We start from the raw sequence: 15,071 nt of genomic DNA, 5'->3' as shown, positions 1-15,071 counted from the left end.
GGTAAACTTCCATGGTTTTTGAACTTTTAAGCTTTCGCATACAACAGTTTACTTTTTTGCCAAATCCTACGTATGTATATGATTTCTCTCTTTCATAAAGTAGCTGTATGTCCCCAGTAGGCTTGTACTGAACAGTGTACATCTCCCATGGACTGTCTGGAAATTCAGGAGATTTGGCCTGTGTTTTAATAATCCAACCATACCACCAACTACCATCATCCTTACCCTCATTTTTTGCCTATAGAATTAAGTCAGGGAAACCAGTAACGATTAACGACCTAACCATCATCCTCACCCTCATAATCCTGTACGCAACGAATAACGACTTCTTTCAACAATTAAGTCTGGGAAACCAGTAACTTCGGGCAGCGTCATTTTGAAATATTTACTTCACACAGAAGGATCTACAAATTGAAGTGTCAATTTACAGCAGCTATCCCCAGAGCCTGCAAATGAAGAATACTCCAGGTCTTCAACTTTGCAAAATTCCACAGCTCCTATTCTCCCCTTTATAAATTTCTCAGGTGGGTCTTCTCTCATTCCACCAAGAACGAAATAATCCTGATGTTCCTTTCCTTGCTGATTGCTGTGACTTCCTTTTCTCCACTGGATTCATGTCACGACCATAATAACTACTTCTGCTTCTAGTAAACCTGCATCCAACTGTTGTCCTTGAACTTGATCCTCATTCTTCATTCAGAAGTTGAAACTTGTCCATGGAACCATTTTGGGGACTTCTAATTGTATTCCCTGGCTCATGTCCTTGACCCAATTTGAGATCATGATCCACACTACTTGGATCACGTGCAGATGCCTTCAACCCCATGGTGAAGGTTAGCTCTAGAAATAAGATTATGGTTGCTTGTATTTCACGTATATGAAGAGCCTTCTCCATTGCCACCACTATCACCTTCTAAATTAATCCTAGCCCTCTGTGATTTCACACTTCTAAAAACGGCTCCGAAGCTTCACTTACGCATGTGAAAACTGTGATGTCATACATACTGTACTGATACCATCCAGCCTTACACGCGTCAGCCATCCAAGGAAGGTAAGAGATAGATGCTCTTTCCAAAAGCCCTATAAATACCACCCTTTAAAGAGAAAAGGGGGCATGACTGATCACTCGTGAATAACTTCCCTATCACGAGGAAGCCACGTGGTGTTACGATCCAATAAAAATAAGACACTTGGTGTTAGCATATTGTGTCACAACTCAATAAATTACTAACTTAACTAATTTTGGTTGGTATGATGAGAGCATTTATGTCTCATTTTTATTGGGTTGTGACACCATATCAGCTTGCTGACGTGGCATCACCGTGACAGGGAAGTTCTTCTCCTGATCACCACATACTCTACCAAATTTCACATTCAAGAATCTCATTTGCCTTAGAGATTTCCTTGGAATATTATGTAATCTTCTAAAGTTGTCTATTTATTTATTTATTTTTACCATGTCTCTCTTTATTTATGCCAATGCATTTTGTATGCATTTATTAGTATGAGTTTGCAGTTTCTATTTCATTTTGAATGAATGAACAAAGTCTTTTTAATAGTTCTTGAAGTTCTTATTTTCACTACGATTTGAGTGGATTAATAACATCATGTCATCATGTTAGGTGGTGTTACGGTCACACAGGATTATTTTTCATAACGAGACATTGCAAACATTAATTGGAAATATTATGGTGCCTTTGGATGAAGTAGTTTGAAACTACTTAGGAATTCACAAATGACAGAATTTAAAATGACGTTATTTAAAATTCTAGAATTTGTAAATTCTTTTGTTTGGATAAATGTAATCATAATGGAATTTAAATACGAAATTTATAGTAGTTTTATAAAAGAGTGATGGTGATGCATGGTGGCAACAATAAAAATAATGCTTGTGGTCAGTTGACGATGGTAGTAGGGGTAATGGTCCACGAGCGGTGGGAGAAATGGTGACGGTGAAAATTGGAGTATTGGAGGTGGCGGCAACAGCGGCATTGGCGGTGGTGGCGGTGGTGTCAGTGCCGGTAGTGGTGGTGGTGGTGTCAGTTGTGGTGATGGTGGCTGCGGCGGCGGTAGTGGCGGCAGAGGTGGTGTTGGTGGTTGTGGTGGTGGTAGCGGCGGTGGTGGTGGCGGTGGTGATGGCGGTGGCGGTGGTGACGGCGGTGGTGGTTGTGGTAGTGGCGACAGTGGTGGTGGTAGTGGTGGCAGAGGTGGTGGTGGTGCCGACAGAGGTGGTGGCGGTGCCGGCAGAGGTGGTGGCGGCGGAGGTGGTGGTAGCGGCGGCATGGTGTTAGTGGTGGTGATATTGTGATTAATTGGCAAGGTGATGGGTGAACACGACTTTTTTTTTTTTATAAAAACTGGAATTTTGAAAATGACACCAATTTAGGTGGAATTTAAACTTGGAATTTACAGCCTTTAAATCCCAAGTTTTTTTCCACATAGAATTTGCAAAATTCTGTATTTATATACCCAAACAAGAAAATTAGAGCATATAATTTCTTAAATGCTGAGTTTTATTTAAATTCCAAGTTTTTTTTCTTCATCCAAACGCACCATTAGGGTATAAAAAATATACTTTATCATTCACTGACTCTAAATTAGTAGCCCAACTGAGATTATTGGGCCTAGTATTACCTAAAGAATTATTAGGGTTAGGTATTTAAATCCAAAATTCCTATTGATAATATAAATAATAAATCTTATACTGAATCAATATTTTGGATTTTCTCATAATGCGCATTGACAATTAAAGTCAGGTCATCAACATCTTCAGATTTGTCTCAAAACAAATACAAAATATAGCCGATTACCTAAATAAATGAAATTTGTTCATAACTTCCTCCTGCTCCATAGTCCTTATAATACAATAATAAAAGGTTTGCCAGATTTTGCCAGGGAAAAAAATTTCTATTTTTTCATTGTATTGATAAGTAATTGATATATCACTTAGAAAGTACACTAACAAGATTTCATATGGAGGCTGGGAAAAGAGGACATTCTTCTTTATTTTCCTGACGAGTTGTCCCATACCAAGACAAAATCTAAGTCTATGAAACCAAAAAAAAAAAAAATACAAATAATGACATTTGGGGGAAGATATCTCTATGTGGTCCAAGGTAAAAGAATACAAAGAAGACAACATAACTGTGGACGACACCACCAACCCTGTTGCTATTCTCTGTCCAAATCTTGTGCAGCCAAAAAATTAGGATCACTCAACGGTATGTATACATGGAATTCCGAATTCGTTTACAAATTGCTTTACACACCAACTTAGGGAAGCCCTGTGACATAGGAAAGGGATCCCAAAAACAGTAGAAAAGTATTTTCTTCTCAGATTAATTTATTGAATGTTTGAGGAACCTTGCTTTAATCTCTTGTATCATTTAATTCTTGCCAAAAGAAATTCCTTCAAGAAAAAAACAAAGAAAGAAAAACCTGCAACAAAATAACAAAGGAAAGCCTGATTATGAAATTCAAAAGCCAGTTATGCAATCTGCAATCAAAGATTTCAGGTTGATATTTTATGAAATATATAGGAATGCTCCTTTTTTTTTTCTTTTTTTTTTCATTTTCGACCAAATAATGTGGAGTTGTGGATGTCTCATAAAACACTGTAGCCTTCTTAGATCTATAATGGCTTAATATGTTACTGGATGTGACATTTATATTAACTGTTTCTAAATTTCAACATCCTCAACTGTAAGGCAGTTAATTCCCATTCAACATCTTCAATTGATATGCAGCAGAGGTATGTAACCAACAACAAATTGTTAAAAAGAATAACATACTCCAATTAACTTTATTTGGGAAGAAGTGGCTGTCTTTCGTCAGTTCCCACACGATGACTAGCCTGGAAAAGGGTAAATTTATAAGGAAACACTTTAAGAAAATGAGTATGAGAGAAACGTATAAAAAAATAAAAAGTAAAAAAGCTTTACAAGACAAAGTTGTAATTTTAAACCTCTTCATTCGCCCCTGCCGCCATATTTATAAAGGAATCCTTTGACCTGAATCAGGGGGAAAAAAAACTACATTAGTAACTCATGAAGAAAAGACTAAATTTCTTTTTCCGTGAATTCCTCATACTTATGATTCCTATTTTTTGGTTTTTTATTGTGGCCCTTGTGGGGTGCAAATAAATGGTTATCTGTGCTGGTTCGGTCACTTGTATGTAAGCAATGCATGGAGAAATTTTTCTGTATAATCAATATACTACCACATAGTATAACAAACTTATGTGTTATAATATAAGTGGATGTTATTAAAACTATGCCGTACAAATATAAACTTGACGTCCTATAATACCCTTACAAGTTGGATTGGTTACACCATGTGGCGGTATATCGGTTATACTCAATAATTTTCGCAATGCATGAGAGAAATTATGTAATTGCTTGGAATAGTGGCATCAAATTCCAAATTTCCTTCTAGAGAATCAATTGCTTAAAGCATGAGTTGAAACTCAAGGTCTTCCTTAATAAAGTAGTATAAATCTAGAAATGATGAAATAGAAAAAGTACAGTAAAATTACTCAAAACATTAAACTCCTTCTGGCCTATTCATGTTAGTGTCTAACAGTAAAATATCAATGATTTAATGGGCCTTGTTGTTTGTATCAAGCATACACATATAAACAGGGACGTTGTTTGAACCCTCAACAATCTTGCCATGCCACACCACTATTCTAGACAACAGAATGAGCAAAGAGAAAGAGCATTTACCTGGGATTCTCATGGACATCCATCAATTCTAGCTTCCCATTTTGTTCTTCTTCTCTGGCTTTTGAAAGGGGAGAAAAGAACTAAATGGAAAATTGAAAAAAACACAGGTCACCGAACAAAGTGATCAGGAAAAAATGAAATAAAAACAAAGTACAAAGAAAGCTTTCGAATTTATACTTATTTTCTTTTGAAAATAGCTTTTCATACTCCAACAAAAAAAATTATTAATCAAAAGGCCCATTAGCTAAGATTACCTGGTGCATCGAGATGAAGACAATAGAAATTCCTAATAAAAAGTTCATAGTCAAAGTATGACCAAACAACACAGCAGATGCTATGCCTGTGAAGATAGTAGCGACTGTGGACGAGTACTTCTTTAGAATTGTATCTGAAAATGGACGTCTTTCAATGAATGAGTGACAAGAAAAGTGAAATTAAAGAAAGTGGTAAGTTCATGAAAGCAGAAGCTGAATAAGAAAGATCGCTCTCAATTAAAAGTATTTAGTAGAAACCTCCATATTGCAACAATGTTCATACACTTATTGGCATGATATCTAAACCTGAAATGGCTAATGCAGATAACTAACCTGCATATTTGAAGAAAAACGAGGACAAAATTCCTTGTGCTGCATTGTTAGCTATCAGAAACATCGTAGCTTTTGAATGACCATGAAGGATATCAAAGCTACTTGGACCTGAAACATGGAAACAACATGAGGATGCGACTTAAAACACAAATTTACAATAATAATTCTCAAAAAGTTTCCTTCTTAAAAGTTTTTAGGTGCCATTTTGAGTGGAGTAATGAACCCCCCTTTACAGCTATTGGATTTTATTCTGGCTTTATGCTTTTAAATTGTTGTGTACTACTTCTGTACTTGGGACTTTCCTTTAGAATTTATTTATTTATTTATTTTTTATATCAAAAAACATGAATTCTGATTTCTCTGCGATAACAATTAAGCATATTGTTGTCCATACCTTTGTAAATGGCCATTGCCAATATTCCTAGAAAGTTGAATATAGCACCATACCCATATAAAAATAAGTTCTGCAAGCCAAAAAAAGAAGATTTAAAATTAAGAAGATAAATGGATGAATCATATTTCTCATTTTTCAATGAATCTCCAAACTTAAATTTAACACAGTAAGAACAATGAGACATGATACAAAAGTTTCTAAGATATGTTTACAAAGCTGTAGGTTCAAACTAAGGTAAATTGATCTTATAATCAGGTCAAACATCTAACCCACATAGGAAATACTAGAAGCTCAATGAATTTCTAAATATATAATCAGTATTTAAAAGGGTGGAATAGGTATATCCTTCCACCCTGTCACCGACACATCACAACAATATGTTGCCAGCATGTCAATAAACTTCAACATCGGTGAAAACCAGGAAATATGAGGCAAAATGCCTCATTTTCCGAATAGGGCTCCTAAGAACCCATAGAAAGTTTGGCAATTTCCGATCCAAGCCATTTACTAATTTATCTTTTTAAATTTCCTGTGTTCTTGCTCAAAAAAATCTGAAAATGCATGCAGGCTTTATTGGATTCACCATTTTAAGAAAAATAAGGGAAGCGGGAAGCCATGACTGCGAGTGCAAGGGACTAAAGAACCATTGTGTAAGGGAGAAAGCAGACCCATTAAAAAAGAAAATGAAAGCTAATGAGTTGTTTTGGGATGAGAGTCTGCTGGCCTGCTAGTGGGGAAATGATTGTCTGACATGTGATGATATTTCAAAATTTTGTGTTGGAAATTTATTTGTGGGTTAAATGTATGGGTATTGGGAAATGACAAACATACCCTTAATATAGTAGAAATGTTAAGGGCACCAAGGTAATTTAAAAATAAGTTGTTGTGTGCTATGTAGAAAAATTAAATAAAGAAATAAATTTAAACACTAGAATGCTTATGCCCATGCCTGCTTACTGAATTAGGATGGACCTTAACAGTTAAAGATCTAACTTTTCTCAGGTTATGCCTGAGTTCAAACCACACTAGATGATTATTCAATTTAATTTCATACACATAAAAAATGAAATTAAGAAGTTCTGCTCATTAGCATTCAAGTATAAAGGTTGTATGTGTCAGCAAAGCACATTGTTTTCACCCTACATGTCATATATTTTGTAGATATACTATTTTAACAAATCTACATGCTTTAGGCAATTTTTTGTCGTTTCCATATTTTTCAGTAATGTGTCCACTAATATCAATATTTCCATAAATCTAGACTGCCGATATTTCTACCAACATTGCCCATCCTTGCATACAAACCCTGTAGATCCAATCCTTTTTTACTTCTTGGGCTAACCCAAGCTACCAAGAGATTTTAATCTCATGCTCAACATTTTCAAACTCCAGCCCAAACACAATCATACCCATATATTACTTGGTAATTTAGAGAAACCTAATAGATAGCTCCTCCCAAGTAAAAATCATAAAACAAGTAATTAAAATCCACTAATACTATACTAGTCCAGTTCTGATAAGTAGTTACACAAACTGCAAGTACAGAAGCTAATGCCACGTTCTACCTTTTAGAAACTCAATTCCTCAACATCATTTAATTACCCATTACTTTCATGGCTTAGCATACAAACCAATCATAACAATCTTAATATATCACCTGGAGGTAAATGCTTGTATCATATTGGCTCTTCAAAGCATACTCATTGTATACAGAGGCCAAGGATGGAACTGTTACCTGTAAAATGAATCTAAGATAAGTCTCCAACATGCATGAAAAGGCCTTGGAAACATAAAATAAAAGGATACTAATTTTAGGCCAACGGGATGAAATAGTTAGAAACTTAAAGGTGCATGTTAAACAAGTGGACATCACTGCTAGAAACAACAAATATCAGAAATCACTTACAAAGATCAATGTATAGACGTATGCGCCTGTTGAAACTGGAAGACCCAAAGCAGAGGAACCCTCAGGTAAAGATCGCAACTGATTTACACTAATCCCGATGAGCAACAAAGCAAGGGCTTCCCACTGTATAAAAGTAAGATCAGTTTGATACCATATAACAAGCATAGGATTGATAGGTTTATGTTCAAATAAGATCATCCAAAGTTCTACAATGACTACTCTCCCATCATTCCATCAACAATAGGAACACGAAATGAACAAAAATGTTCAAGGAGTAAAATATAAAACTTCCTTTTTTTTCTTGGCTGGAAAGATAAATAAAAAAAGGTACTAACCTGAATCATTGAGAATCGGCGTTTCATTATCATTTTCAATAAAACAGCAATCACCAACACCTGCATGTCCATTGTCAAACTATAGAAATTTAATAAGTGATGAATTTAAGACAAGAAGATACCTAATTTGTTTAAAGGAAATGACCCGCAGAATTTCTTCAACTGACACCAGGTGGAATTTCTATAAGTAACACCAAGTGAAACAAAAACTATCTTAACATATCTTTTCATGCTGGACATAAATATGCATGCCAAGCAACTTCTTTGGAACTAACACCAACAATGAAGGTTTTTTTTTTTCCATTGAGGTTACCATGTCAGACATGTCATCACACTAACACTGGGTTTGGTGTCCTTGAAATTTATTGTGATCTCCACACTAACAATTAATTAGCCTCTCACCACATGCTCTCTCATGTGCCAGAGGCTCTTCCTTTCCATAGATTGTTAATTACTCTAGCAAAATGAAAAGACAGAAATCATGTAAGCAGTAGTTGCTAGAAGCTGGAATAACTACATGAGCCAGTTGCACATCAGGAGAGAATGCTTGCTACCATTTAGGAAATCAGAATGTGGTACTTAATATTTTTTTCCACATCTTTCAAAAGACCTTTTCACCTCATATTTAAGTTTTACTAGGCTTTCTTCTTGGGAAATTAAAGAAGTGGCTACCCAGTTGTTCGTATCTCATTTATATGGTGAAATATATCCAACTGATCTTGTAGTTATAACTTATACTAGCACCAAGAATTCAAACTGTGGTCCATATTAAGCTAAATAAAATGTCAATTACAGGATATTAAACAATAAAGTCACCTATATGTACAAATTTTGCCTTAAGTCAGCTATAATCTACTGAATAAAAATGTGAATTGTTATACAAGTAAGAAGCTCGAAACAGCTAGAGGCAATATTTCCATGAGAGAAATGCAAAAACCAACGGCTAAGCAAATGATGATATTGCCAGTAATATCATTAAGATACCAATAATAAATATTGTCAAATTATAAGTACCTTCAAATTGCTCAGCATCTTCACAGTTGCAGGATTGAAATATAGCTGCAAAATAAGTAATTTCACATTATTTATGACTTTAATACAATACAGAAGCTTTCTAATATCAGCAAATGGTAACCTTCAATGAAGATAAGGATAAAATTTGGATGAAATGAACCAGTAGAAATACATGTAAAAATGCCCATGAAGCCTAAGCAATGGCCAATCCTGGTATCCCCCACTATTAAACAAAAAATAAAATATATATAAGCTGGTAGCCGACACTCCATCCTAGGCAGCTAAGCAGTTGTGGTATGTAAGTTTGGTGCATGGCCACAACCAATTTGCCTCATCTATTTAAAAAATTACTTAGACCTTTACCCTTAAAAAGTTAATTGTTCTAAATAGACCTGCACCATCCACTATATCCATTCAGAAGGGTTCTAAACTTCATGGGAGAGAATCCTTAGAGCTAAACATATTGGTCATATCACAATTTTGTCTCAGTAGGAATAGCACGAGTGCCCCATCAATCAGTCTAAAAGTTAAAAATTTAAGGGTTAACTATGTACACCACTCATATACACACATGCATTCGGAGGATCTATAAAAAGAACTTATACCTGCATGGTGAACTTTAAATAGTTATTAATAGCATACAGAAATGCTGGAACAGCAAGAAGCACATTGTTCCGAGCTGCCTGCAAAAAGAGTAAAATGATATTTGTTAGATCACAAATGACCACGTTTATCTTCTCAACAATATAAACTCCAAAATATCAGCAAACCTACAGCTACACAAGATAACTCAAATATGGATGCCAAGAAATTTGGTAATGGAAAACAAAAGAAAACTAATACATAGAACATAGGACCACGTGAAGTTTCAAGATAAGAGACCATGAATATCAAAATAAAGGAGGGCCCAAATTCTGTTTGTTACACTATCATGACATGTAAAGAAAAGACAAACTGTACGAAAACATGAACCTAAAAAATCAACAACTGTGTAATGCCAGTGGAAAGACAACCTGCATAAATGTGGAAATTGAGAGAAGAGGCTTCTCCCCGACTTTCTGATTCCTAGCCTGCAGAATCAGCCAAAACCTCAATAAGAAAATAGAAAATCAAGCCCATCAAGAAAGATAAAATCCTAACTACTTTGCGAACATCCTTCCACTAATATAATCTAGAATGTGAGAGATAATACCAACTATCAGAAATCTCTCTCCCTCCATAACAGATATGTCTCTTCATATGCAATTTCACCGCTCAATTTTAAACTTACAAAACACATGTGAGCAACTTTGTCCTTTTGGCATATTAGATCCAAAATCTTCAAAAGGCGGGAGCTCCTAACACCAGGTTTTCACCCAGGCATAAAAAAGATGCTCACCCAAGTGAATGCATGTCACCTGACATTAAGGTATTTTCTAGCCTCACCTCAGCACCTGGGCACACAAGGTAATGCCTTTGACAACACCGGATAAAATTTTGAGTCAACTTCTTAGGGAAGCTTATTCCACTTAAACAAGAATGCTAGAACCCATAACATGTGCTGAAACTTAACGGCATTAAGGAATAACAGTGACTGAATCTGAAATCTTCCTTTTCTTGAAGTATAATAGGTTTTACCAATAAAACTCCTCATAATTGTTCTAAGGAAAGTGACAAATCAAAAGGCCTGAATATTATAATACATATTTTTGTAAGGGAAAGAAAAAGGTTGTTGACTATACCTGCAACAATAGCATAACAACAGCAAATAGAACCTTTGCAGCCTCTGTCAAAAAGTTAACACTAATTGGGCTAAAATCGAATTTTCCATCCACCTTGGACATATAAACCAGAATAGGCTGATAGAAAAAGAAAAAAAGTAAACATGTCAGATAATCAAGAAATTGCGATGAACTGCCACAAAAAATTACTGTAAGCTTGCAGCTTTCTGCATATCAATATCTAACAAGTAAAAAGAGACATTTGAAAGGACTTTTTTGAAACAGTCAATGATATGAACAATCAACTTGATTTCAAATTTTGTATAATTTCTAGCATGTTTGGTAATCAAATTATCTTCATAGTCCAAAAATAGAAATGAAATTGATATGTTGAATCAGTAGATCAAATTCAACAGAATTAATGGAGTTGCTGAGGGCAGTAATGGTGATGATAATGGAAGTGACAACAATAGAAGCAAAGATGGCATTTGCAACAGTAGTGACACTGAAATTGTGGCAGAGTGGTTGAATGGTAATAAAAATGGTGACAGTGAAGTGGTGGCGGGATGTTAGCAACTTAGCAACATCTTGGTCATTAAGAGCTACGGGAATGGTGATGGCAGTGGTGGGGCTGATGCTAGTTTGTGGGGTTGGTAGAAGAATAGCAATAGCTCTAGTAGGTTGACAATGATGATATTGGTAGCTGCCCTGGTAGTTGAGAAAACATACTCAACCATGTTATATAATGAATAAAATATTGGAACCACTGAATTATCAAATACATAACCACTTGACTCTTGGTATTGGCAGGAAGGTAGAGGAGAGTGGGAGGGAAGAAGATGGAATGGTGAGAAAGTGTAAGTTTTAGAGTTTAGGATGTAGAGTTTAGAAGTGGGTAGCACCTAAAATGGATGAAGTTGCCCTTGTTTCATCAAGTTTCTAAACGGATGTTTGATTTTGTCCTTACTAAACAAACAAATAAAGTTTAATGGTCAGGGACCAAAATGGGAAACTATTCAAAGATCAAGGGGCATTAGTGTATTTAAACCTATTATTTCTTAATAGACATAAAATTATGCATCATAACATAGAATTATCCAAGTAATAACCTTTTCTACTTGACTTTACTAACTTTTCTTGTAATCAGGAATTTGTTTGCAATGGAAGCTAAGGAAAATAAGTATACATATGAAAATAAACCTGTAGACCAACTAGCATACAATCACCAACAACCAAGAGGACATTGAGAGCACGTTGCTTAGATGATATCCTGCTCTTGTGCCGGTCATACGCCTTCGAGTAAGCTTTAGAGTTTGAGGGAACCAACTTTGAATGGCATACACTGCATTCCATAATCCCGTTCTTCATCAATTTTCCCCGCCTCTGTCACGCTCTATATTAAATCAAATCTACAAAATCAAAAAAACAAAAAAAATCCACAATCTGAAACTACATAGCATAATTACAAGCCCTCTTAAAAACTGAGAAACAATCTTAGAGCATTACTATTATGTATAATATAAACACAATAATTGATAACGAACTATATGTGACAACATAAAACTCTAAAAATGCATACATAAGACCTACCAAATAAATTATAAAGGAAAATAATTTAGTCTTGGAATCGTAGAACCCAATAAGACCAACCATTCTCATATATTCTAAGTTCCATTTCTTGTTTTCCTTTCCCACACTTTCTGAGCAACCAAACAGAAGGTAAATGGTAGCTCAATTCTATCAAATACCTCAATTGAAGCAGATCTTACCTTTATAACAAGCAAAGTTATATACAAACTTTAAGAACCAATTAATAGAGTCGTAGAAACCCCAAATTCCATTCAAATGAAACCAAAAAATTACAGAAACGCAGACATAGCTCAGATCTTGCTAATTCTCGACCAAAAAATTTAGCTGGATAAAAAATAATAAAATTTGAGTCTTAACTAACCGAATTATAGCAATGACCGGAACTAGAATGCCTCCAAACAACGCATTGATCTGAGACTTCAATTCGTTTCGCCGGTCAGATCCACACTCACCGGAACTCAATTTCACCTCCCTCAGAAACTGAATGGAATCGAAAAACAGAGAAAATTCGGCAATTTGAGAATTCCCGAGAATGTGAGATTTCGAATTCTCTCCTCGTTTTCTAGATTTGATGGGAATTCGATTTCCCAAATATGCGAGGAATATGCAGAGAGAGAGAGAGAGAGAGAGAGTTTTGTAGGGAAAGCTTAACGAAAGAGCTTCTAAACATTCTCCCTGTAAAACTACCTTTTTTTTTTTTTTTGCTTTGAGTTTACACAACACGGTCTTTGTGTGCTTGGACTGTGACCGACTGACGCAAGCGATTTGTGACGGACCAATGAGATGTCGCGGCTGGGTGGACAAATGAGAGGTCAGAGCGGGTGATAAATTGGATGGTTAATGTGATCACTGCTCTTAAGTTTTGATTTGTTTGGTTTTGTTTTCGGGTTGGATGTTTCTTTCGCTTGAAATTTGTTGTACTTTTAAAGTAAGCTTTTGTTGATCACATCATTATTTTGATGTGAATAAAAATAGAGCTTTTAAGTTTGAGCTTTAATCGCAGTCAAAGTAGAAAGTGCCACGTGTAACTGTGTAAGTATCAGTGAAAAGGTGAGAGCCATGTGCATTTGAAGCTTGGTAAGTGAAAAAGATCATATCAAATTTCGCTTTTGTACATATATTTGCAGAAAAAATTTTCAAACAGGACACCTATTTTAGAGTCAATCTTAATTTATGACACTAGTTTGAATTTGTCTTAGTGTATGATACATATTTAGAATTTATGTTAGTTTGGGACAATCTGTCAACTCCGTTAACTTTTCCGTAAAAAAAAGATAATTTGGTTATTTCATATTTTTAAAACAAATAAAAATTAAACAAAAAAAAACTAAATAACAAAGCTTACTACCTAAAAAAATCAAAACTTTTTTTTTTGAGGAAAAAAAAAATTAAAAAGTTTAAAACTAAAAATTAATTTAAAATAGATTAAAACTAATAACAAAAAAAGCAAAAAAAAAAAACTGAGATGCAGCAGATCTGGACTGCATGCCCTCGTCGACGACAGCTTACCCGTCGGCGGAGGCCTTACCTGCCGACTCGACCCTAAGCTCCCCCCCTCTCTCTCTCTCTCTCTCTCTCTCTCTCTCTCTCTCTCTCTCTCTCTCTCTCTCTCTCTCTCTCTCTCTCCATCTCTCCCATTTCCGCCCCTAGCCTGCCCGACCACCTGTCGCACCCCATTCAACCCAGCCCCAGCCCCCGCCCCGTCACACCCTCCACCCCCAGCCCCCGTCGCACCCCCCACCCAGCACCAGCCCCCCCCCCTCGTCCGCTTTCTTCTTTCCCACCCAGAACCACCCCTACCTCTCTCTCCCCAACCCAACCTAGCCCCTCCCCAACCACCCCTCTTCACCCCAACCCAGCCTGCCCCGCCCCTTCGCAAGCCCCCCCACCCAGCCCCGAGAGAGAGTTTAATTCTTTTGTTTTTTTTTTCAATTTTAATCTTTTTAGTTTTTTAGTAGTAACTTTTTTATTTTTTTTTCAGTTTTTATTTGTTTTAAAAATATAAAATGACCAAATTATCCCTTTTTTTACGGAAAAGTTAACGGAGTTGACGGATTGTCCCAAACTAACACAAATCCTAAATATGTGTTATACACTAAGACAAACTCAAACTGGTGTCCTAAACTAAGATTGACCTCAAAGCAGTTGTTCTGTTTGAAAATTTTTCCCTATATTTGCTCACTTTGTACATGTCCAAAGTAGAATATGGCAACACAAAAAAAAAAAAAAAAAGAGATCAAATTACACTTTTGGTTTATGTACTTTTACGAATTTCTACTTTGGTCATGTATTTTTATTTTTTGCGATTTTAATCATGTACTTTCTTTATAATAGTAGTTAAGTGTAAATAATTAACATCGTTCAAATTGTTGACGAAAAATTCGACATAGAAGCACGTGTTTCGCACATGAGTGTCATTTCGAATATTTTAGTCCACCTAGGGATCGTTTGGTACGCCTCACTGTTAAGGACTTCACTTTTTCCTGGAATTATCATGGACTTTCTCGGACTGGACTAAGCTTAACTAAGTATTGTCCTACGTTTTGTGTTGCATCAGACTAAGAAGATGGACTATCAAAATAGTAATGATCTATATTTGGTGTTGTATCAGACTAAAATATAATTTTTTTTAAATAATAAAATAAAATATTTATTAGAGTTTTAGTATAAATATTGATTTCAAAATCAAACTTCAACAAATCAAAAACTATAAAAGTGAAGTTTAATCACTTTGGCCACTTTTAAAAGGTATAGGATGTTTTCATACTTAATAAGATTCAAGAAATTGGTTAAGTCTAATTGTCTACAGAATGATATTAAA

General features: G+C 35.5%; 1 protein-coding gene across 3 annotated transcripts; it reads right to left on the bottom strand.

Annotated features, from left to right (window-relative positions):
- Positions 1 to 2,822: 2,822 nt before the first annotated feature.
- On the bottom strand, positions 2,823 to 12,928 carry LOC147293001 (CMP-sialic acid transporter 3-like). Of its 3 annotated transcripts, none has more exons than XM_086232939.1 (16): positions 12,612 to 12,928; positions 11,861 to 12,053; positions 10,682 to 10,798; positions 9,974 to 10,030; positions 9,566 to 9,643; positions 8,961 to 9,005; positions 7,947 to 8,006; positions 7,612 to 7,734; positions 7,363 to 7,440; positions 5,706 to 5,775; positions 5,312 to 5,419; positions 4,979 to 5,112; positions 4,725 to 4,804; positions 3,965 to 4,010; positions 3,792 to 3,853; positions 2,823 to 3,438 (listed from the first exon to the last, which is right to left on the bottom strand). In XM_086232939.1, exons 2-15 carry the CDS (start codon positions 12,026 to 12,028, stop codon positions 3,803 to 3,805), a joined length of 1,215 nt encoding a protein of 404 aa, XP_086089065.1. In that variant the 5' UTR covers positions 12,029 to 12,053; positions 12,612 to 12,928; the 3' UTR covers positions 2,823 to 3,438; positions 3,792 to 3,802. The 3 variants fall into 3 exon arrangements, with proteins under 3 accessions (XP_086089065.1, XP_086089066.1, XP_086089064.1); XM_086232940.1 differs by having other exon boundaries at positions 11,861 to 12,043; XM_086232938.1 differs by having other exon boundaries at positions 2,825 to 3,438; positions 11,861 to 12,069.
- Positions 12,929 to 15,071: the final 2,143 nt, after the last annotated feature.

This window comes from Dryas octopetala, chromosome 2 (assembly GCF_963921425.1).
Source record: "Dryas octopetala chromosome 2, drDryOcto1.1, whole genome shotgun sequence".
In the NCBI taxonomy this organism is placed as follows: Eukaryota; Viridiplantae; Streptophyta; class Magnoliopsida; order Rosales; family Rosaceae; genus Dryas; species Dryas octopetala.
The sequence above is the reverse complement of the archived record's forward strand: the minus strand, read 5'-3'. Positions and strand labels throughout refer to the sequence as shown.

What these genes read in the sequence shown, in the direction of transcription:
- LOC147293001 (XM_086232939.1), bottom strand. Translation starts at nt 12,028, where the DNA reads ATGAAGAACGGGATTATGGAATGCAGTGTATGCCATTCAAAGTTGGTT. An exon ending in ATTTAAAGTTCACCATGCAG is followed by an intron (nt 9,006 to 9,565) that starts GTATAAGTTCTT and finishes CTTATTTTGCAG; the next exon opens with CTATATTTCAATCCTGCAAC. An exon ending in GTTTTTCTTCAAATATGCAG is followed by an intron (nt 5,113 to 5,311) that starts GTTAGTTATCTG and finishes GTCCATTTTCAG; the next exon opens with ATACAATTCTAAAGAAGTAC.